Below are 25,518 nucleotides of genomic sequence, written 5' to 3'. Positions count from 1 at the left end.
TTTTACATTTTACCCATTATCTTATGCACCTATTCATTATTTGTATATTGTAAAACATTTGCTGCATTTGTATGGTTCATAGTTTTTTTGCCAAAGTATTTATTACTATAAATAGCTATTTGTATATATATAGTTTTATATATATATATTATATATATATATATATATATATATATATATATATATATATATATATATATATATATATATATATTGTATTTATTATATATTATGTATATTTCATATAAACTATATCATTTTTAAAATACAAACCAAAAATACGAGGAATAATTAAGTTTTCCGTGTATTCTACAACATATTTATTAATCCGTGGTATCTAACTAGCGTGACGTCATAAATATCGCTCCGAGGCTGTTCTATTAGAGACGGCATTGGTCTGATATTTAGAAATGTCAAAGGCTGATGACATTTTACTTTTGTCAATTATGACATTTCGCGTTAATTTTTGCAAGAAGAGGAAGAACTGTCACTTGTTTTATTATTTTCCTTTTCTATATCACGAAAGTAAAAAGAGTTACCTATCTGATTCGTTCAGGCACTCATTTTAAAGAATATCAGTAACTTTTTGGATAGAGGGATTTTATATTTGCCATGTTGGTAAAAAATAACGGTCAAAATTCAAAGTTATTCATTTTATAGACTATATCACCCTTTCCGTAACACTGAGCTAAATAAATTTTGTGCTTCTTACACATTTTAGAACAGCAAAAAATGTGACGTTAATTAAAATTCTAGCAATAACAATACATCAAAGAATGAAAACGAGACTATATTACCATAGAAACGCGTTTTGATTTTTAGGACTTCTATTGAATCTTTTATTAATTCTTAGGAAAAAAATCATCCAATTTTCGTGTTTTTTTTTTAATTTTTTCTTATGCGGTATCGGAATTCAGAAAAGTATAATCAACCATTTTAGAACCAGCAAAACATTTTATGAAAAATGATACATTCCTCTCAAAATATTAATAATAAAATATTGTTTGCTCTTGTAAAGACAATCCGCGGACATACTGTATAATGATGATTTTTATTAAAAGATCCATTTAGCCCAAACGTTTTGCTACTGGAGTTTCTTCAGTAAAATCTTCGTCTAGGTAACATACATTTCATCTTTATTGGTTTTAAATCATGTTTTAATATAACCTTGAGATATGTTTTCTGGTTTAAATATATCTTTTTCTAATACAACATTTAACACAGTTTATACCTTTAGAATATATAAATTTACAATCGAGAATAAATATACTGACCTTTAGGTAGTTATTCAAAATAAAATAATCGTAGATTAAAGTTCGCTACATTTATTTTCGATCTGTAAATGTTAAGCGCCATTTTTATTTTTAGAAAATGCTCACATTTAACACTTTGGTTTATTTCAGAACGCTCAGTCGGTTCAAAAGAAGAGACGCGAAGAGTTGGAACAATATCAAGAAGCCCTCCATCAAATAGAAGTATGGATAACGACGACTGTAGAGACGATAAATAGTTTTGTTTCGCCTACGGACGAAAAAGAAATACAAGATTACATTTTGAGGTTTAACCAGCTAAATCAAGAACTTTCCGAAAAAGAAAGAGCCTTGAAACGCCTCACAAAGGATTTGGAGAAGTTTAAGAAATATCCCGAACTCGAGAATCTAGTAACAGTGTTAATCGAACAGTTAAATAGTTTATTTGTAGTGTTTACCGAACAAAAAACCTTAATCGTTCATAAAATAGAGTATCTAGAGACGGAGTTAGTGAAAGTTCGCGAAGAGAGAGTCAAGGCAACTCAAACCAGTGATTTATCTCTGGAAGCTACCTTGGATTCTTCGTCTATGCCCGTCGAGGAGGCTAAACCGACGAAGAGCATTGTCGAGGAATTTATAACTGCCGAAAAAGCTACTCAACCGATTGCAGATAGTCATACTCAAACTGGGAGAAGTCTATCATCACCTGAACCAGTTCGCGAAGAACCGTTGACTAAAGACTTTACCGTTACTTATAATCGACCAGTCGATGCCCAAATTCAAACGCAACTTTCGGAATCTTCCGAACTCGAACAACAACCTAGAAAAGAGACGATAGTTATATCAAAACGTACCTCTGGAGAACAGGATATTATTCAAATAGCGACCAAACCCATGGCGGATCCGGAACCAATCGTTGAAGAACCCGACGATTTACAGGTGGAAGCAAATTACAGGAAGAGACCGGAATCGGAAACCAGAATCTCCGAAATAAATATCAGCGCTCAGCCTAATCAACCGTTCGAAACCGTTTTCGTTGAACCCGATGAAACTACCACAGAAGTTATCGTGGATGCCGATGGCACCAAACGAATTATCGTAAAGAAACTTCACAGAACCGTGGTTAGGCAACAACAGTCCGTCCAACAACAACAATACACCACACTGAAAACTCTAACTGAAGGAGATGGACCTCCAACCACTCAATCCTTCTCGCAAATAACTTTACAAGGTCAGCAAAGTAGTACTTCCATAGCTTCGGGAGATGGGCGAAAAGAAACACTCACGTCGCAACAGTACGGCGGTAAAGTCGTATCTGGAGGACCGGAAGGTGATGTCGACGTCAAAGAGTTCCAATCAGAACCGGAAGTTCATTACTCCGTCACAGGTAGTTCAAAACCCGGCAATATTAATATAGAAGGTTTGAAATTACACCAAGGCGATATAACTTTAGTCGACAACGAACAAAATAAGTTGGTACCTTTGGATGAAGCTCAACTTACCTTAGACGGAAGTCACATTCAAACCACCAGCTCTAGCGTTCGGGCCGTCGTGCAGCAAGTACGGCGCAGAATTATCCGAAAGACTCGAAGAATCGTTAGGAAGACCGTGATTATTGATGGAAAGGAACATGTTACGGAAGAAGTTATCGAAGAACCTGAAGAAGTCGAAGTTACTGAAGAAGGTATTCCTAGAGTTAGCATAAACGTGGTTAGAACCCAGGACGGAAAGATTGTCGAAGAACAACAGTTCGGTGATCAGCCGATACCTCAACCTTCTGGAGTAACTGTTACTCGTTCATCTACTACAGTGGTTCTTGACGCACAAGGGAGGCCAAAAGAAGACGTACCCGAAGGTGTAACAGTTATTACAAGCGAAACCAAACCAGAGACAGTGTTCAAAACTTCCAGTCCTAAAGAAAAATCAAATGTAGTAGATATAAGTCAAGAATTTCTACAGAAAACTGTTGCAGAACAACAAGACCAAAGGTACGTGGCCACTGAACCTGTAGTTGACGAGCATGTAGCATTAGATACCACACAAACCCAAGTAGATTCGGTATCAAGTTCCTCTCTTACTAGGGAATTTATCGAACAGGAAAAGGCAATTGCAAGCCCTTCACCTGATAGTAGTAACATTGAAGAAGCACATCCCGTTGATAAAGCACCTAAAAGTAAAAAAGATAAGAAGAAGAAACGTAAAAAAGCTCCTAGTGACGAGTCTTCTAAAATAACAAATGTTGATGAATCTGTTTCTGTTGAATTAGAAACGGCTGTTGAAGATACTACCAAAGTTGAATCGCCACAAAAAAAACCAACCGAAGTAGTTACCACAAAAGAAATTGCACCAAAAGAAACAAGTACACCTACAGAAGAAAAACCACTATCTCCAATTATAATTGAAAGTCCTGTCGATATTATTTCGCCTGATGAAAAGCAAATAACCTTAGAGGAGACTATTAGAATTGATGAATCTCATGAAAGACCAAAGGAAGAAATTAATATTTCTACTGAAGAAACAGTTGTTAAGGACGTTCCATTGACTGAATTAGGACTACAAGAGGAAACCAAAAAAGAACCAGTTGAAAGTGATATTGATATTAAGACATCAATTACAGAAACTGTCCGAGATACTCTTGAAGACATAGTAAAGGAACCTTTCTCTGTATTCCAAAGTAAAACTGCTACAGTAACTACTATTTTACCTACAGAGACAGATGATAAATTTGTTTCGTTAAAAGAAGATCAGACATCAATCCCAGAAATTGTTTTAGATACTCTTGAAGATAAAGTAAAAGAACCTTTGTCTGAACTCCTAAGTGAAGCTACTACTGTAACTATTTCACCTAAAGAGACAGATGATAAATTTGTTTCGTTAAAAGAAGATCAAGCTAATTTGGAAACTCAAGAAGTAGAAATTACACAAACGCAACAAATAGTTCCAGTTTCTGCCACAACCGAAACATTAGAGCCCATAGAAGTATCAATTTCCGAAACAGAAAATCTCCAACCAGAAATTTTAGAAACCGAGTCAAGGGCAATCATTGATCAGCATAGTCCTAGTGCACCTCCATTTGAGGAGGTTTATCCATCGTATGTCACTCGTGAAATCAATGCAAATATTATAGAAGATTTCTTATCCGGTGAACGAACACATACCTCACAAGTGCCACTTTATGAAGTTAAAACAACCCCAGAACAGACATCAATAGAAACTGCAGAAATTGTAAAAAAAGAAACTGCTCAAAAACCATCCGTCCAAGTTTTAGATGGAAAGCAAGAGGATATAGTGCGAATACCATTAGAGAAATCATATGTTGAGCGTAGTATTGAAGAAGAAACTAAAATTCTGGAGACAAAAATTTCTGAACCAATAGATGTAACGCAGCAGCCAGAAATAGAGACTGTTGTTGAATTTGTTACTAAAGAACCATCACCAGATCTAATAGAGATTCCATTAGAAAAGTCATTACAAAGCACAACTATATCTGAAGCAAAACAAGTTTTGGAATCCAAATTTACTAGAGTTGAGCCAGAGCAATTAGTATTGCCATCAAAAGATTTAACTACAGTTACAACTGAAACAGTTCAATCTTTTGAGCCAGATGTGATCAAAGAACAGGAAACAATTAAAGCATATACCGTTCAACATCCATCAGAAAATGTATCAATAGATTTATCACTGCAGGAATCTCAGCCGGTAATTCAAATCCTTCAAACACCGCAGTTGAAACCTAATGTACCTACCGTATCAGATTTTCTCAACAAAGAAAGGCAAAACGTTGAAATTTCATTAGCGTTGTCTGAAACATCATTAGTAAGTGAACCAAAAACTGAAGTCGTTGAAAAAGAACCCGAAATACTTGAACCAGAAAAGAAATCAATCGAACATTCACCGGTAAAATCAATTGAACCTTCGCCAATTTTAGAAACAGATATTGAAAAATCTCTGTCAAAAATATCGAGTGAACCAATTGTATCTCCAATTGCGTCAAAAGATGAAAGTGAACATGAGAAAGTTTCTAGTCCAAGTGACATTGACCACGGAGGTCGACGAAGTAAAAAGAAAAAGAAACATAAACAATCTAGCGAAAGCACAGTTGAAGAACCACAAGAAATCGAAACCAAAGAAGAATCCACTCATACATCTCTAGCTGAATCTACGGACATTTTTATAGCAGACGATTCAGTGGCTTCAGAGGAAACGCCTAAACCGACACTAGAAGCTTTCGAAGCTGCTAGCGAATCTGAGGAGATATCTGAGAAGGCTCGAGACACTGGTTATGAGGCAGATAAAACGTTGGATGAGAGTTTACCCGATGAACACGACCAAGAAAAGAAAAAGAGAAAAAAGAAAAAACGTGGACAGAAAGTGAAAGTCAAAGAGTCTGAGGAATCGAATGTACCACAATCTGTTTATGAAACAACACCTATCGGAGAATCTGAAGCTGACGAAGATTCTAAAAAAGCGGTTAATATTGAAGAGCCGGCCAAGAAAGCGAAGAAACGTAGAAAGGGCAAGAAAAAGGTCGAACAAGATACTGAAGAGCCAGGTGTTACAGAAGAAGACAACATTGAAGATGAGACACCTGATGTTGAAACTACAGAACCTGAAGTCGAATCTAAAGACGAAACTAAGGTTTTAGAAGCCCACGAAGAAATTATTGTATCTCCAAACGACACATATCGTACAATTTCTAGTCAGTCAGAACCAGGTACAGTAAAAATCATAGAAGAAGAAGTTCTTAGACCAGAGAGTGAATCTCCCAAGAATATTGTAACAGAAATTGTTACTACTGTCCCTATTATTGAAGCAGTTATTACTCAAGAAACTGTCTCTCAAACAACTCCACCATTGGAGGAACCTGTTAAAACTCAACCACGACAAATAGAGCCATATGAAACTGGGCCAGCGTCGACACAAACTTCGCCTGAAGTTCCAACTGAAACAGCTGAAGCCTTTACTCAACCGGAAGAAGTTACTTTTGTTGAAGCTGACGTATCTGTCCGACCTGAAATGCAAGAATCAGAAACACAAATTATAACTGAAACAAGTGATACTGTAACTCAGACTTCAAAGCCTGTATCTCCTGAAAAAATATCACAAGAGATTAAAGAAACCGTTGAATTTTCCGTTCAAACAGTAACGCCAGAAAAACAGGAAGTAATTGATGAAAATGTTCAAACCATAACACCGGAACCACCAAGTGAACGAAGCGAGTCAGCAATACAAACAGTTGTAGTCGACAGTAAAGAAAACGCTGTACAAACTAATCCTCCAGAGCCTGTCTTGTCTAGCGAGATTGCAAGTCAGGCCGAACCAAGTGTTTCTGAGTTCTCTGTACAAACATCTCCGGAGCCAGAACCAATACAATCAGAACCTGTTGTTGCTCCACAACAGGTTGCAGAAGTAACTACTATAGAAACCACTGAAAATGTTACTCAAACTACTCCAATTGTATCTCCTATCGTTTCACCTCGGGAAGATATTCCAATAGAACCAGTAGAAACATCGGAGACCCTTGTTCAAACTAGTCCTGTTATAATTAGCGAAATTGGAGAACTTCCTATTACACCATCTCCAACGCCAACTAAGAGTTCCAGCGAGGAATACGAAATTCAAGTTCAAGCAGTACTGACAGTTCCCACTGACAGTTCCGATGTAATTTCATTATCTGAAGTGACGGAAATTACTGAACCGTCTAAAGAAATCTCTGAACAAATATCAGAAGAGTCAGCTAGTGACTATTCGTCTGGAGAGTTCGATGTTGAAGTTAATGTCGAAGGTGCAGAAGTTAAAAATCAAACTATTACTTTCCTGGACTCAGAACGCGAAGGTGATGGTAAGAAGAAAAGAAGAAAACGTAGAAAGCACAAGAAACCGAAAGAATCGGAAGAATCAGACAATAAAGAAAAAGATCAATTTTCAGTATTTCACAGACAGGCATCTGGAATTGACGCTCCCAAACGCAACGTTACATTTTCCGATGTTACTAAGAAGGGATTAAGTTTTAAAGAACTCACCAAAACCGTAAATATATTAGAAGAACCGACTAGTTTACCGGAACTAATTCCTCAGCCATATGAGCACCAAGAGGCTCAAGTTATTTCAAAAGTATTTACGGATATTCCCGAAGAAAAGGTTCAAGAAATAAAAGAGCTTAGTAAAGCGCCTGTCGATCAAATACAACCAACAAAAGATATATCTCTTTCAGATGTTGATTCTGGTGTAACAGTAAATGTGAGTATTTCTGGTAACATTTCGAAAGATGTTGAATTAGCTACTAAAGATACCTATACAGTAGTCGAACAAAAAGACAGTATTGAACCTCAAAAAGCAACATTTACTGTGGAGTCAATTTTAACCGAGGCCGAATTTAAAGAAAAGACACCCGAACCAGAAATTCTAGTAGGTGCAGATCAGGGAAATAAATCACATATATCTTCTACTGTTGAGTTTTTAACAAAAGAACAAGAGCATGAAACAGCCACTAATACCTTTGATAGTCGCCCAGAAAATGTTGTTTTAATAAACGATAAACCAGTTAAAATTGATGATATTTCAACTAAGGACTTCACTGTAGAAGTTTCAGAAAAGGAAACAACTTCTGCTGAAAAACCAGTTATAACAGAAGAACAACCAACTGTAAGAAGTGATGAGTCTAAACAAAAGCCACCAGTTAAAACTAGGACAAAAGCAAAACATGCCGCTACAGTTACAATTGAGGAAGTGGAGGCTCCCTCTATAATAACAGACGTTCCTTTGACGCCAGCTTCAGACTCACCTTTGTCACCTCCAGATTATTCTACTTCTACCTGGAGGCAACCTGCTGAGAGTACAATAGCCGAACGAGGTCCAGCATCATTTGATGAAGTAGACATCAGATGGAACCAGGCTCAATCTTTGGAAAGAATTAAGAACCTTCAAAATGCTAGGACAACTACTCATTTAAGTAGTGTCCTGTATATAGCTACTTTGAACGAAATAATTATTGAACAAAGTGTTGAGCAAAGAAACATAAATGTGCAACAAAACATACAGGAATTGAAGGAAGCTGTTGAAAAGCGTGATGTAGATATGATTCAACAATCTGTGATAACAACTGTAAAAACGATAACTACTTGGTTAGAAACTATTGAATACAGAATATATGTTAACAGACAACAAACTTCCGAGGGTCCATCTAAGGAACGCGTGAACGAATTCAATCATTTGAAAGAAGAAATTGTTAATATAGAAGAAAAAGTCGAGGAGCTTCAATTTGTCCTGCAACAAACAGATACAATTTATAACGAAGACGATAGAGAGAGAATGAAAAGTTATATCGATTCTCTGCAACGACAAGTCAAAATTATTGAAGATGTTACTGAAGAGAATGAACAACTAGCTTCTGGAGATCTGAAGAGGTGGGATGACTTTATTGATGGCGTATCCAACATTACTAAACGTATACATACCCTAACACGTCAACTTAGTGATTTAAAAGAGTCTGACGCTTCTCCTCAAACTAAACTGAACGAATTAGAAGAACTAGAAAATGAAAACAGAAATATAATTTTGAAAGCAGTGAATTTAATCGCTACTGCAAAATGTTTGTTGAGAGATTATCCAGGAAGGGAAATTCCAAATGAGGTCTACGTCAACCACGATCTCAGCAAACAACTTGAACAACAAATCGACGTAGAGAGACAAAAAGCTTTGACTTTACTAAATCTCGCGTATGATTATGAACAGACTCTAAAAGAATTCAGTCAAATTATTGAATCGGCAGGGGTACTGGTTGAAAGTCCTGTATCCGTTAGAAACCTCGAACATCTAGAGGACGAAATGCAAACTCATCGCAAGATATTCGTTAATCTCAGCCACTGTAGAGCTATTCTGGAATCTCTGGAAGAAAATCTAGATTCGGAAACTAGAGCTATTCATTCTGAATTGCATCAAGACTTGTACGAAAGATCGAAAATCATTCTCGACAAATCAACCGGAAGATTCCAATTAATGTCCTTGGCTGCCTCAAGATGGACCGTTTTGGAACAAGGAACCAGAGAGGAAATCAGATGGTTACAAGTTGCCCAACAACGTGTACCTGAGCTCAACAACGTCACGTCGTCTGATTATGACAGATATATCGATTTATGTAATTCGTTAGCCCTAGACATCTCTCATCATCATGCTAAGCTGTTACATCTTCATAATGTTGCTGTAAAATTACAAGAGCTGGTAGAATGTTCAGGAATTGAGCAAACATACGTAGAATCTCTGGAGATCATTACGAGGTTACAAGAAGACGTTCAGAGTAACCTAACAAGACTTTTATCATTTGGCGAGTCTTGGAGTATTTACAATATACTGAGTGACAAGGTTGAGACGTGGTTAAGAGATGTTCAAGTGCAGTTGAAGAAAATGGAGATTCCTGGACCTCGAGGGCATATCAGACAATTCTGGGTAAGTTTCAAAATAGCATTAAGATTCCTGGTTCATTTTAATCATATAATTTATGTAAAATTTAATAAAATATATTATGTGTTTTTTAGGAATTAAAAGCACAACATGAAGTTCACAATACAGCCCGCCAGAATTCGACTAAAGCCCTTGAAAAGTCCCTTCAAATCGTACCAGTTTCGGACGAGATGCTCCAAAGAAAATTCCATTCTGAACTCCAAACAGAATGGTTAAAAGTAACAGACAAAATAAACGGTATTCATTCGTCCATCATGAGTACTATCTCCGCTCCTGACATATCTGTCAACGAAAAGCTAGCTTTACTCGAACAAGAGCTTCAAGAACTCAAGCAAGACGTAGATAGTTTAGGTGGAGTGATCAAGACTGAAGAAGAACTGAGCTTGTATATTGAGAGGTTGCAGATTATGTCATCGAGATTAGACACTATCCAAAACGAACTTGGAAAGTTAGGATTGTTGTCAGCTACCGAATCAGATAAAGTTGGTAGTTTGTTAGCTTTGTCCAATCGTTTGGAATCAGTTATATCTGAAGAACTCCAAGGAGGGCTTCTTGTTACTGAACGTTTACAAAACATCCAGAAAGGTTTAGCACGTGTACGAAGGAAACATTCTGAACTGGACAAAGCTTTGGATCAGTGTGAAGGTACCGAAAAAATGGGAAGCGACGCCATAGAAAAAGCCATCAACGATTGTTACGAAGTCGGTGAAGAGTTAGTTACTCTCTGGCAAGACCTGATGAGTGCTCGTCAACTCCTGCACACACTTCCAATGAGGCTGAGGGCAACTGTATCACCTCTGAAGGTGGAGAAGGAAATTTCTCAACTCCAAGACGATCATACTGCGTTGGAGAAACGATGCGGAGAAATATTGGCATTGCTGAGGAGCAGATTGACTTTGTGGCAACGATTCGAACGACAATTGGAGTTGGTACAACAGAGCGTCCAGGAAGCTGATTTTATGATTGAGTTGCTGACTGTTCAGGGTACCGTGGATTATGAGAGATTGAGGAAAGCAACAGAAAGACTCGAGGTTAGTAATTCTTGTTTTCTTTTTAGATTAAGTAATACAGGGTGAGTTTGCAAAGTGCAAGTACAAATATTTTTAGGGCTGGTAGATATCGATTAAAGAAACATATTTTCTCTTTGCCGTTTTTCAAATAAGTCCAAAATAACCGAGTTATTCAGGTTTGAAAATTAAAAAAAATATATTTATTTTTAAAAATTTTCGGACAGCATGTACTGTGCGTCCGTCCGTTCTGTAACTATGGGGAATCCGTGAGAGGGGAAACGATATTCTCTCGATGTTTTTCGTAAAAAAACAGACGACGCGTCCCATCAATAAAAATTAAACAAATTTGCCATTTGCGGTGACGCACTCGTCAAATCAAATTAAATGTTTTTTGTCCGCATTCCTTTCATAGACACAGATCCAGCAGATGTACTGTATTTGCTGAGCTTTTTGATTTTCTGTATTTTTCAGAGATTAAGAAATTATACCATGGGCAAATTTGCGATAAGCCAGGCAGTTCTAAAAAGTTTTCTAAAATATATAGGAAAATTTAAAAAATGCACGATTTTCAACATCTTTTTTGTCAAAAAAAACCTTATAGACGTGTTCTTGGGGTCGAAATATACCACCCTTAAGAATATTTGTACTTATTTACGACTCACCCTGTACACAGATCGATTTTTTAATATTGCAAAATATGTCTTTTTTAATAAATACCTAAACATGAAAATGAAGGTAGCGCATAAAAAAAGTCTGGTATCGAATGGAATGTTTGTATTTAGAGATTTTTAGATTCAGTTACTATGGTTAAACTGATTTTTTAGATTAAAATATACACAACACAAAGTATAGGATTATAATGATTTTTTTTTCTGAATATTCACATATTAATATAAATAGGATTTCTGGATTCAATGTAATTTTGGGTTTAGGTTAGTTTAATTTTTATTTCGATTTTTTCCAAATAATTTTTGAACTAACGTTGATATTTGGATGAAAATTGGTGTTTTTTGACATGGGAAATATGATGTCGATGTCAATATGACTCCTACTTGTAGGGGGCACCACCTACATATTTTTTAACTGATTTGAAGAGTAATAACTTTTCATCCGTACCTGTATAAAACTACTGAGTAAAAAAATATACATTTCCGTCTTTTTTATGTAAAAAATACTACATGTAACCGTTTTCAAGATGTTTGGAATGGAAATAGTCAATACATCTCGTTATTGATAAAAAATAAACATGTTGACTAGATATTATTGACTGAAACGATCAATTTGGGGATTTTTTTATTTTTTTAAGCTAATCATGAATTTTTCTAGAAACAAATACGATATAATAATAATAGATAAATGCGATAACAGTTTCTGTCGAATATTTTGCACAAACACATTTCATATTTATTAATAACTATAAATAACTATCTATATTAATAAGTAAGTATTGACTATTTTGATTTCAAATATCTGGAGAACTAAGAGCAAAAATTGACGGGGATGTATATTTTTTCGCTCAGTACTGTAATACTATACTGTAAAATGTTAGAACGTCATTCCAGTGGCGGACTAAGCCTATCGGGGGCCCGGGGAGGCAAAGCTAAATATGGCCCCCGGTCTGTTCAGATAATGATATACTTCTAATGCACATTTTGTAAAAATTGAATGACTTATGTATAATGGTTGACAAAATTGAAGTATTTATACAGGGTGTCCCAGGCTGAGCCTGCATTAGAAGTTTCTAGAGAACTACAATATCTAGATCCGAGATTTTGTGCATATCATTGTTTCACAACGAGATCTATCGATTAAAAATATTTTCAATATGGCGGCACTTTCGGAAATACCGGAAGTTGACAGCAACTTTCTTATTTCAAATGGATGACCGCATTTTTTATTACTTACTTAAATTCTCTGTAAAATTTTATGAATTTTGATATTAAACACTCTAACCAAACGTTCACCGTTTTTGAGAAAAAAAATATTTATAATTTTTGGAGGAAAAAACTACTTGTCAATAATATGTATATAGCCTAAATGTCAAATTTAGTGATTGCCACAGCCACTGTACCATAAAGAGAAGACATGTGGCTATCTATGCCAAAAATTAAATAGTCCGAATGTCATATAATAATGACCGCAGCAGATGTCATGGAATTGAGCGATTAAAAAATTATCATAAATCATTTTTTTTTCAAATGGAAATCCACTTTTTATATTTACACCATTTAAAAAAAGAAAGTTTCTGTCAAACTCCGGTATTTCCGGAGGTGTCGCCATGTTGAAAATATTTTTAATCGATAGATCTTGTAAAACAATAATGTGCAGAAAAACTTCGATCTAGATATTGTGGTTCTCTAAAAACTTCTAATGCACGCTCAGTCTGGGACACTCTGTATACTGTAATAATTATAATAAAAATCGATATAGATATAAATATGTTACTCATCAGGAGTGTCGTCTTTACGTAGGGATCTGATGGGCCCTGGTCCCAGGAGTATTAAGTGCCCCAGCTCTAAAAAGGCTGCAGAAAAACGATAACATCAATTTTTTAAAGGTTATAATATTTTCAAATTGAAAAACGAATGCAATTTGATGTAATAAAACAATGTTTGCATGTATTTAATGGCAACTTATGATGACAAAGTGATGAAAATACCGGTTCTACATATGAGCCGCGTTACTTTCGCTACCGTTCCAGGGAAATACCGCGACAAAATATCGCGATTTTGTAAGTCCTCCAAGATCCGAGGGGCCCCTTCTCTGTCTCAGGCCCGTGGCCCCCGTTACACCAAAGACTTCACTGCTCATCATCGGTTAAAGAAGCTAGAATACAAGTTATGCTGTGCATTGGATGTAATTTAAAATGTTTATTCAGTAAAAATAAATAATGAAACCATTGAAAAATAACTTAAAAGCTAAAATAAATAAGTTCAGTCTCAAAATATGTATATAAAAAATAATAATTATTCGATATTTTAAACCAAAAAAATTATCCCTTTATTTAATTTCCTAAATAGAAAATGCCAATCACAACTACTGGGGCCTGATAATTGATAATTAAGTAAATATCTGCTTCCATTTATACTGTTTATAGTTGGCGTATACGTATGGTTTGCATAGTCCACCTACAAACTGCTTAATAACTACTGAACACATATTGGCTTTGTTTGCCAGTTGATTAAAAAAAATCCTAAGATTTGGAGGCCCCCTAAAAGACGGGGCCCGGGGCAGACTGCCCCTTCCGCCCCCCCCCTTAGTCCGCCACTGCGTCATTCTTATGTAAGTGGCGCCCTCTACAAGTAGGAATCATACTGACATCGAAATCGAATTTCTCATGTCAAAAAACACCCAGACGCCAATTTTCATCCAAATATCGGCTTTAGCTCATAAATTATACGAAAAAAATCGAAATAAATATGAAACTTCTACACCCTGTATCTCGAAAACGAACCATTTTAGGACCTAGATTTATACGAACTTTTTTACTTATTTTTATCTGCAGAATATACTGCCGAATACAATTCGGACCATTCTGTATATTACTGCTCTCTATAAATTTCTATTTCAAACTAAGGCAGTGACACCCTGTATATGGAATAACTACTGGAATTTACATCGTCTTAGCAAATCTATTGTTATCGTTTTTGACTAAAAATAGTGCAAAAACGCATTCTTATAAGAAATTTAGCAAACGGATGAGCAGTTCCGATTTAACCATGAAGCCGATAACATTCTTTTCGATCGAGTACCGCAAACATTTCAACAAAGTACCGGTAGTGACTAGTGTACAAACGGAAGCTTTGACACGTTCGGTCCGTTTAAACACGCGGTGTGTGTTTATTTAGGTTAAATACCTCTAATTGCTGTTTTAGGTAGGGAAGAGTGATTTGTTTTGTTTAAAAAATTGTTTTAATTAGCAAAATCAGCGCAAAAAAATTAGCGGTAATAATTAATACTTTGAGAACGAAAAACAATTAAAATAGTTCAGTCGTTTCAGATGCGTTTTTAATTATATTACTTCAAGTCATATTTAGTACTAGTTTCATAGATCTGATGTAGAATCTAAATGGATCTTCTTTATTATTTATTACACAGTTTAAAAAAGTTTTCGTTCATGAATATAGTTTGACCACATTTTGGATGTAAAGATCAAGACCAAATGTTTCGCTTAAAAAATCGTATTTTAAATTTCAATCTAGAGTGCCATGGCTGTGTTAAAAACACTAATTTTTAATTAAGCAGCCTTGAAAAAAATAGATTTGATCGTCTAATGTTTTTCGTGTCTTGTCCTGGCCGCGGTTAAAAGATGTCCAAATCGTATTTTAAATCATATTTCAATTTTTTTCAAATGGAACAAGGGTGGCTCATTAGAATATTTCGAAAAATCATTTTTTTACGAATAATTTGGTACCACACACTTGAAATTTCCAGTCAAATTGTCGTTGTGAACCGCATGTCACAATTTCAAATAAACCATATGCGAAAATGTTGACATATGATATGTCATTCTATTCAGAGTGTCATTTTCTATCGAATAAAGTAAAAACATACAGAGGGTGCCATTTAAAAATCAAAAGTTGTAGTCATTTCCGGAAGTGACCAAAAAACAGTTAGATACGTCAATAAATCCTAATTTATGTCATATATTAACATACCAAAGCTCGTTTTTTTATCTGAAAAAATAAAAAAGTTACAGGGGATAAAAAACTTTTGAGGCGCACCCGGTAGAGTATATAGAATTCTAAAGTAGGCATTTTTGTCATTTCTTAAATAATTTGAATGCAGAAATAGATAAATTGTTGATTTAATAACTGGATTTTAAATATTTTCTATTTACAAGTTTTGAAAAAAATAAATATTGAATTATTTTAATTTTAAATTCAATTTGCATATTTTTTTATTGGGACTATTTTAAATACACAATTTTTAAATAATCATTTTGAAGGATGTAAATTGATTTTAACAAAAAAAAAACATATTTTTACACAAAATAGAATGGAATTTTATAAATTATAATAAACTAATGAATGGTCAGTAAAATAATAAAAAAAAACGTTTCTGTGCCAAAAAAAATTGAATCATAATAAAAAGTTTTTTCACAAAATCTTTCTTGAAACGAATATATTTTCTAATCTATTTCTATATATTTTCATAATAATAAATTACCAGAGCATAGTGTTTTAGCATACTTGTTTTATTAAAAGCACACAATGCTTTAAAGTCTCGTGGCTTGTTATTTATACAGTTAATTTATTTAGAGCCTATTTATAATAATTTATAATTTATATTTAAGTTGTTCTTTTAAATGCTGCTAAAGTTTCATACGATCGAAAAAAAACGGCGTCAAAGACGGCTGGGGAATGACAATCGATAAGAATTTTGGCTACGTCAAGCTCTAGACGTCATTACTTGGCCCGTATTCTTTCTTATTTTTTAATGGTGCTGACTGCCAGTTGGTTTTAAGAAGGTTGTAATTTATTTTCATATTGAGTAAAAATAATTTTTAAATGGTGTAGTTTAAAATTCGAGAAAAAATATTTTATTTTAAATAGATTTATGTATCTGGAAACGTTCTATCCTTTTTTAATTTTTCTATAATTGGTGTTAATTTTTGGAAAATTTTATGACATTTTTTAGTAAATGACATCTAGAGACTGACCTCACCAAAATTATCATCGATTGTCATACCCCACCCGTCCTTGACGCCGTTTTTTTTCGGAAACTTCCTGTTTCACCGGAAATGACTACAACTTTTGATTTTTAAATACTCTGAATAGAATGACATATTATATGTCAACTTTTGACATTTTCACATATGGTTTATTTGAAATTGCAACAAGCGGTTCATAACGACAATTTGACTCGAAATACCAAGTGTGTGGTATCAAATTATTCGTAAAAATATGCTTTTTCCAAATATGCTAATGAGCAACCCTCGTTCCATTTGAAACCATTGAGATATGATTAAAAATAGTAAAAATACGATTTGAGCATTTTATCACTGGCAAGGACAAGACACTAAAAACTAAAAACATTAGATGATCAAATCTATTTTTCCAAAACTCCTTGATTAAGAGTTAGTATTTTTAACCTAGCCATTGCACTCTAGATTGAATTTTAAAATACGATCTTTTATTAAGCGAGAATGTGAAAAGTTGACATATAATAAGTAATTCTATTCAGAATGGGTGCCATTTAAAAATCAAACGTTGTAGTCATTTCCGGTGAAACAGGAAGTGACCGAAAACAATTGAATACGTCAATCAATCCTAATTTATATACTAACGTACCAAATCTCGTTTTTTTTTATCTGAAAAAATAAAAAGTTATAGGGGTGAGCCACTTTTTAGACGCATCTGGTATAAAATAATCAGTGTAAAAAATTATAATGCCCACTTGCACCGAAAACCGGTGCAAGTGGGCATAATATATCTACTAAATACCGACAAGCAGCATCTATAACATGACTGATGTGTTACCATACGCGATGTCAAACATCAAAATCAAAAAACTGTTTAGCAAAACTACAAAATATTTAGCAAAACAAATATTTAGCATAATAGTACTCAATAAATGTATATTAGGGTGTGTATTTTCGTAATTCTGAATTGACTGGACTATAGAATTCGCGTTTCTTGCTTATTTGGAATCAGTGTTAAAACCGACCTCGCTGGGTATTGTTTGCGCTCCGATGTCAGCCGTTATCGTAAAATTTAAATATTTAACAACAATTTAATTTACATTTTAAATCTTCCAGTTTACGTTCGGTTCGTTTTTGTGGCTTTTCGTTTAGGAAAAAGCGGTAAGATTAGTTATTTTTTTATCAAGAACTAAAGTTATCGAAGGATAAGCAGGATAAAATACAACATTCAAATTAATTTATTGTAAAATTAAGGAAGAATACATAAGGTAAAATTTGAGCTATATGTAGGGCCTAATAATATTTATATTTATTCGTTTATATCACTAATTTAACACAAGTTTTGTACCGAATTTTTTTCTCATAAAGATCAGCCATTTTTAATTTTTTCTTATAATTGCATATTACATATTATTTTTCAACTTTAAAGAAGTATTCAGGGTGTTAATTAATAAGTGCAATAGAATTCAGTAGATAATATCGAAAAATAAGTTTTTTGTAAACAGGGTGGCGCACCTCATTCGCCTCGGTTGATTATACGAAAACGGAAAGATGTAGAAACAAAATATTTTATGGGTATAGGTGGGGAGAAAATGTGCACGATTTAAAATTATTTTCAAATATACAGGGTGTGTCAGAGCTAAGATCCATACCAAAGTTATATTTTTTCTTATGGAACACACCCGGTATTTTATTTAATTTTTGAATTCTTGGGCATAAAATAAGGCATTTATTATAAAGGTTTAATATGTTTAAAAGCTTTGGTTTTTGAAATATTTAAAGATATTTAAATATGCATGCTACAAAAGAATTGATTATCAACACCCTGTACATTAATTTTCTGAATTAATTTTTGTGCTGAGTTTAAAGGTAAAGAAATAAACTCTACTAAAAAATGTTATTGCTTCCTTAAATGTATACAGGGGTACCAAAAATTGCTGGTCTATTTTAAATATTTATTTTACCTTAAAACATTGTTATTTCAAATACAATACCCTGTATTTTTTTAAATAAATCGAAGCAGATTCAAATGCTCTTTCAAACTATATTAGGGTTTCCTATACCTGTCTAGCTCAGATTTTGAATAAAGAACAATTTTTCAATAAAATGGAAACTAAGATGGCTCATGGCAAGTTTCTAGTGACAATTAGTAGCTATTTTTAAAATCGAAATTAGTTTATGGACTTAAATTTATACCAGTTTTCTTTTGTTTAATTTACCTACAATAGTTTAATAAATAATATTTATTAAATATTTATTTATTATTCTATCAACAAAAACGAAGAAGTAGTTCTTTGTTTTATTTTAAGATGACTTGTAGATATATGGATTTTCTATAAAAGAACCAATTACGGCAAATTCATTTTCTTCACTTCCAACCACTGGTTTCTGCCTAATAGGTCTTTTATAAACTACGCTACCAACTCTGCGAAATAGGACAAGTAGTTTTTCAAAGGAACGCTTATCAGGAAGATTCCTATTTGGATATCTTTGAGCATAAGCTCTTGAGGCCAAGAAGCAATTTTCCTCACAAAATAAAAACACTAGTAACATATTCATTCGTGCCGCCAGCAGATACGGCTTTATTTTTCTTAATAAAATAATTAAAAAATAATAAAATTTAAATTTATTAAACGTGGGTAAATTTAAGTAAACTGTTTAAATAATAACGTCCATAAACTAATGTGGATTTTGAAAATAGTTACTAACTGTCACTAGAAAATTGCCATGGCGAGCAGCCATCTTGATTGCCATTTTATTGAAAAATTGCTTTTTATTCAAAATCTGAGATAGATAGGTATAGGAAACCCTAATATAGTTTAAAAGAGCATTTGAATCTGCTTCGATTGATTTTAAAAAAAACAGGGTGTTGCACTTGAAATAACGAAGTTTTTATGTAAAATATATCCTTAAAATAGATCAGCAATTTTTGGTACCCCTGTATAAATTTAAGGAAGCAATAACATTTTTCGGTAAAGTTTATTTCCTTACCTTTAAACTCAGCACAAGAACTAATTCTGAAAAGTGATGTACAGGTTGTTGATAATCTATTCTATTGTAGCTTGCATATTTAAATTTCTTTAAATATCTCAAAAACCAAAGATTTTAAACATATTAACCCTTATAATAAATGTCTTGTTTGGGCTCAAGAATCCAAAAATGAAATAAAATACCGGGTGTTACATAAGAAAAAATATAACTTTGGTATGGACCTTAGCTCTAAATGGGTCTCTCTAATCAGTTAAAAACATAATATCTTTACAATATGACAACATAGCTATTTTGATGACGTGCTCGCCAACTTTTATTGATATTCCCTATATCTTCTATTTCTAAAACATTAATAAACATTTCCTCTACTATAAATATTTTTAAGAGCAAAAACGTTGTAATATCACTTGTAAAAACACCATAATATCAAATCACTGTATTGTCTATTAAAACAATGACCTCATGTTTTGATATACATATATTCCAAGGAAAAATTTGATAAGTTTAAAGTAAACGGCTGTGTAAAATCACATGACACCGTAGTTGAAACCTCTTGCTCTAGACAGACGAAATAAAATAAATTCAGTCACTAAAATTAGATTGGAAGTGGAATCTTCAAATAAACAGACACCAGAAAATCTCCGACCATATGCAACATTTCCCTGTTTTTTCGTCAGTACCCAATCTTAAATTTTTTAATGTTTAAAATCTAGTTTTAGCACAGATTAGGTATACTATATGTATACAGATAAAAATATTATCCCTAATTCGTGGTACGAAACTTGTTTTTTATGACGATGTGCAAACGAGTAAAATTTCCTGTGCGCAAAAATAAACTCGCGTAAAATAACAATAAACAGCGTAATAGAGAGATATCGTTAAACCGAATAGCGTGCATGGACGTTAATAAGGCCAGGTGTTATTTCCTTTACGTGAGGTGGTATTAACTCTCTTCATTTATAGTTATCGGATCGGAAAGAATTCTGTTCGCGTCGCGTCCGGTATTTAAACTTAACCTAACTTTGAATTTAAAACTTTGAAATTGTTTTGTTTACTAGGTATTTTAAAACTAAAGGACTAAAGTGCTTATTTCCAGTGCTTTATTGTTCAAGCAACAAATTCTCTTAGAAGGGCTAAGTCGTCATCTGCTGTAAACCTAAGCCTCTTCATAGGTTCTTTAATATTGGAAACGGTGGAATCCATATTTTGGGCCATATATATTTAATTAAAACTAATCCCAGCTACTTAAATATCAAATTACCTAATCAAAATAAAGTAACAATTCAAAACAATTCAAACATAACCTAAAATAAAAGATCTCGCCCGCCGGCCCCGGTTGTCAAATACCCGCAGGTGCCCATTTAAGCAATTTTTAAACGTTATTTAGAAATAGCGGTTGGTGTAATTGATCCGCAAATTACGTCAGGCGGTAAGGTTATTAGCGGGTGTTGCGTTAAAAATTGACTCGCGCATATCGTAACCATGATAAGGTACGCGTAAATACTGCATGACGCTATTCGGTTTTCCGATATCTCTCTATAATAACTGTGCCGGTCAATTTTACAGGCCATAAGTGGGCGTGCTATGTGCGCAAACTAGTAACCTAACTAGTACCCGATTTCGAAAATTGGAACCACGAAAAACAATAAATAAAAAACAAAGTTTATAATCTGTATAATCTGAGGTTTCAGTAAAGTAGACTACTCTAGTAAATTTTGATTTAAACGAGTTAAATTTTAACTTGAATGACTTCATAAATGAACTATTTATAAATATTTACCACTGATTAACGTGAGATTATTGTTATCAGTTTATTAGTCTCTAGTTTATATAAACTTGCAACATGTAAAACGTACAAAACATGTGTATATTAATGTAAAACTGAACTGAAATTATTGATTAATACTTTGAATAAAAAGATTAAGAAAAATGCATATAGTTCATATTTATCAAATAAGCTTTTAGTCACGTGATTAAGCTTGACCGGCACAGCGTTGCCCACTTTTACATATTTTCTTTTAATTAAAATATTTTAGGAATGATTTTTTTGATTTTTTTAAAAAAATCATGATTTTTTCCAACTCTGAGTTTTTTCAACGTTGGTATACAAAATATTCCTATACAGGGTCCGGCAATAGTGCGTCGGGCATCTGTAGCTCCTAGAATAAAAAACTTGGGAATTTTGTTTAAGTGCAAACCTAAAGTATGTACCAGGATGTATTTCAGGAAAATATTTTAACTTCTATAGGGTGGCTCAAAAAAGTGTGAGTGGACCTGGATGATTTTTTTTAAATGGAACACCCTGTATATTATGGCATTTTTGGCTTCCTTTCAGATCACTTTACATAACCCTAAGATATAAATAAATATATTTCGATAGTTTCAGAGATATTAAAAAATAAATCAAAAATATATATTTTTCAGCCCTTCTTAAAATAATTATTAAAAATATAGAAACTGTCCTGAAATCAAAACTATATTAGATATTTACCTTAGATGGTCTGTTCTTACTTTGCTATAAATATAGTAATCGTAAATCATACAGGATGTTCAATATTCTACGCCAAACTTTCTAAAATATAAAATATTTTTTCTTTGTTTTTTTAAATGGAACACCCTGTATATTATATTTTTATTAGATGGATCGTTAAAAAATGAACATTTTTTGTATTTAGAGTATTTCAAAATTTTTAACGGTTTTGCAGATACGCGCAATATTATTTCATTTGGCGCTTTCAATGGTAAAATACGAGAGAAAAATCACTGGGTGGCTTTGATAAAAAATTACTGTGGAAAATGCCATATGAAATATAAAACCGCAAATATCTGCGAAACCGTTAAAAATTTTGAAATACTCTAAATACAAAAAATGTTCATTTTTTAATTCTCCGTCTATTGAAAAAATAATATACAGGGTGTTCCATTTAAAAAAACAAAGAAAAATTATTTAATATTTTAGAAAGTTTGGCGTAGAATTTTCAACATCCTGTATGTTTTGCGATTTTCATATTTATAACAAAGTAAGTACAGACTATCTAAAGTAAATACCTAATATAGTTTTAACTTCAGAACAGGTTCTTGTATTTTTAATAATTTTTTTAAGAAAGACTGAAAAATATATATTTTTGATTTATTTTTAAATATCTCTGAAACTATCGAAATATATTTATTAATATCTTAGGGTTATGTAAAGTAATCTGAAAGGAAGCCAAAAATGCAATAATATACAGGGTGTTCCATTTAAAAATAATCATCCAAGTCCACTCATACTTTTTTGAGCCACCCTATAGAAGTTAAAATATTTTCCTGAAATACATCCTGGTACATACTTTAGGTTTGCACTTAAACAAAATTCAAAAGTTTTTTATTCTAGGTGTTACAGATGCCCGACGCACTATTGCCGGACCCTGTATAATTATTTTTGCGAAAATTTATAAATGCCAATATTCGGCAAATTCGAGTGCCGGCAATATTCGTTGCATCGTTAATCGTCACATAACATTTAGACAAATTGATTTTTCTCTGTTATTAGGTTATGCTAAATAATACATTTCGCATAAAACTTTTTTCGAAATCGGAAAATTTAATCTTTTTACACACACTGTACACAATAAAGTTATTATTACTTTTTTAACTACTTATATTTTATAGTTTTAGTACGCGTAACGCATATCTTAACTATAAATAATTAATTTAAAGTCTGGGAGCATTAATTGAGTCGTTACTTTGGCAATGGGTATGAGTCAAAGTTTAACGGACTTCGCGTTATATTAAAAAATGACGAAGCAGATATCAATTTGACCGTTGCTTTAGTTAAATTTGAGATTTAACGACAAAAACTTTATTTAAACGTATTATCTCAAATAGAACAAATATTAGCATTCCTTTTATAGCCGATGTCGAATAAAATATACAGATTTTTTAATGTTTAAACAAAATTTCTTGAAAAATAATTACATATGGATTTGTACAGGGTTTTCGTGTTGTTAAAAAGAAATCGTATTTCGAAAATGACTGTTTCTAACGCAATACTAGTAATGTAAAAAAAACTACGGGGCTCAATTTTCATCTTTTTGATAGATTATAAGAAAACCAAGATACAAACAGTTCCGGAAATTCATCCTGTATTTCCGGAACTTAGAAGGCTAGGACAAATCTGTGTATAGCATTTTTAGTTTTATAAAAAAGTAGCATAGTAATGTAAAAACCGCATCTTTGTACCTCTACTCATAAACGAGAAATCCTGTAAAACACACAAAAATGGGACACTCTGTACACTTCTAACGTCCCACAAACATTTTGCGCTTTTAGTTTTTTAATAATATATAAAAAACTCATAATTCGGTCGTCGGAACACCTACTTGGCGCCATTTTTTCCTGCAACAGCTATATTTTTTCTTATGGAACACTCGGTATTTTATTTTGTTTTTGGATCTTTGGAATTATTATAAGGGTTTAATATGTTTAAAAGCTTTGGTTTTTAAGATATTTAAATATGCATGCTATAATAAAAAAGTTTATCAACACACCCTGTACAGGGTGGGTCAAATTCGACGCTTTTATATGGAAACACCCTTTTCTATAGGAGATAGACAAAAACTAATATCGGTGTCTGGAGCTCAATTTTCATCAAAAACATGATGGTGAAAACGGCATATCGATATCTGTTACCGTTTCGGTGTTACGGGGTGTTTTTCAAAAATATGCATTTTTAACAAATCGCTGTAACTTTTTTGCTATGAAAATTTTGTATTTTTAAGAAAACATTTCCAAAGCACCTTTTACGTAGAATTTAATGGTTTAAGGCATAAATTTTTTTAGAATTAATAATTTAAGAATTATCAACAGAAAATTCTATTTTTTATATGGAACACCCTGTATATTTTTAATTTATTGAAAATAATTTAAAATTACCTTTCCAAAAATATAATACACTTGATATCTTGCTCGATTCCTCTTCGAGATAGAGAGTATATAAAAATTCGCCCGCTTTAAATCAGTAGGCTTTGAACGGCACCGGCTCTAATGCAAAAAAAATCTAGCTGTGAGCATCAATTAAAACGAAAATAATATTTGCTATGAGAGATGCAGAATTTTATAACAATTTAAAGTATATTTAACCAACATTAACATATTTAAACTATATCTAATAACAATAAAAATAAATAGCAAACCAAGACATGAGATTTTGCTACAGGTGTTCGACATATCAACCGTCTTCTGTTATGGACAGACAGGGCAGTTTTTGAACATTTCTCGCGGAATTCATTAACTCAGTGGGCGTGAAAGATACCTTCTCATAACTGCTAAGTATTTCTAATTCTTGTCTAGATTATACGGAAGAATAAGGAACCTTTATTTTTCCGCAAATATATAGATAGGATTAGATCCATGGGCACTAAGTCAGGCGGCCTCGACGGCCAAGGGCTGGAATCTTGGTTGGCTATTCAATTATTCTTGAAATTGAATGCAAAAATTTGCTGATAACTTCAGCGATCAAAGGCGGTGTGTCGTCTTGCTGGAAAAATATGTTTTCGAGTCCCATTAAGGTCATATCATCAATAAAGGATCCAAAGCCTACTAGTTAAAAGTGGCGAACTTTTAAAAATTCTGTATTTCGAAGGGGATTATAACAAAATATCAAGTGTGCTATATTTTTGGAAAGGTAATTTTAAATTCTTTTCAGTTAATTAAAAATATAGAGGGTGTAAAAAATAAAAAATCAATTTTTCTGTTGATAACTCTTAAATTATTAATTTTAAAAAAATTATACTTAAACCATTAAATTCTAGGTAAAAAGGTGCTTTGGAAATGTTTTTATAGAAATACAAAATTTTCGATAGCAAAAGTTACCAAGCGATTTGTTAAAAATGCACATTTTTGAAAAACACCCCGTAACCCCGAAACGGTAACAGATATTGATGTGCGGTTTTCACCATCATGTTTTTGATGAAAATTGAGCTCCAGACACCGATATTAGTTTTCGTCTATCTCCTATAGAAAAGGGTGTTTCCATTTAAAAGCGTCGAATTTGACCCACCCTGTACATTACCTTTCAGAATTAATTCTTGTGCTCAGTTTAAAGGTAGAGAAATAAACTTTACTAAAAAATTTGATTGTTTCCTTAAATGTATACAGGGGTATCAAAAATTTCTGGTTTATT

The 25,518-nt window shown here is 33.1% G+C and overlaps 1 protein-coding gene across 1 annotated transcript in view; it reads left to right on the top strand.

Annotated features, from left to right (window-relative positions):
- The window catches only part of LOC115888530, a 239,032-nt gene that overhangs the window by 182,155 nt on the left and 31,359 nt on the right, over positions 1 to 25,518 (top strand). The window contains 2 exon segments of the mRNA XM_030908278.1: positions 1,404 to 9,695; positions 9,785 to 10,741. Of these exon segments, the coding sequence (XP_030764138.1) occupies positions 1,404 to 9,695; positions 9,785 to 10,741 (9,249 nt within the window).

Source organism: Sitophilus oryzae, unplaced genomic scaffold (genome assembly GCF_002938485.1).
Source record: "Sitophilus oryzae breed Bouriz unplaced genomic scaffold, Soryzae_2.0 scaffold_801_pilon_pilon, whole genome shotgun sequence".
Lineage (NCBI taxonomy): Eukaryota > Metazoa > Arthropoda > Insecta > Coleoptera > Curculionidae > Sitophilus > Sitophilus oryzae.
This window is presented reverse-complemented; position numbering and strand designations above follow the sequence as displayed.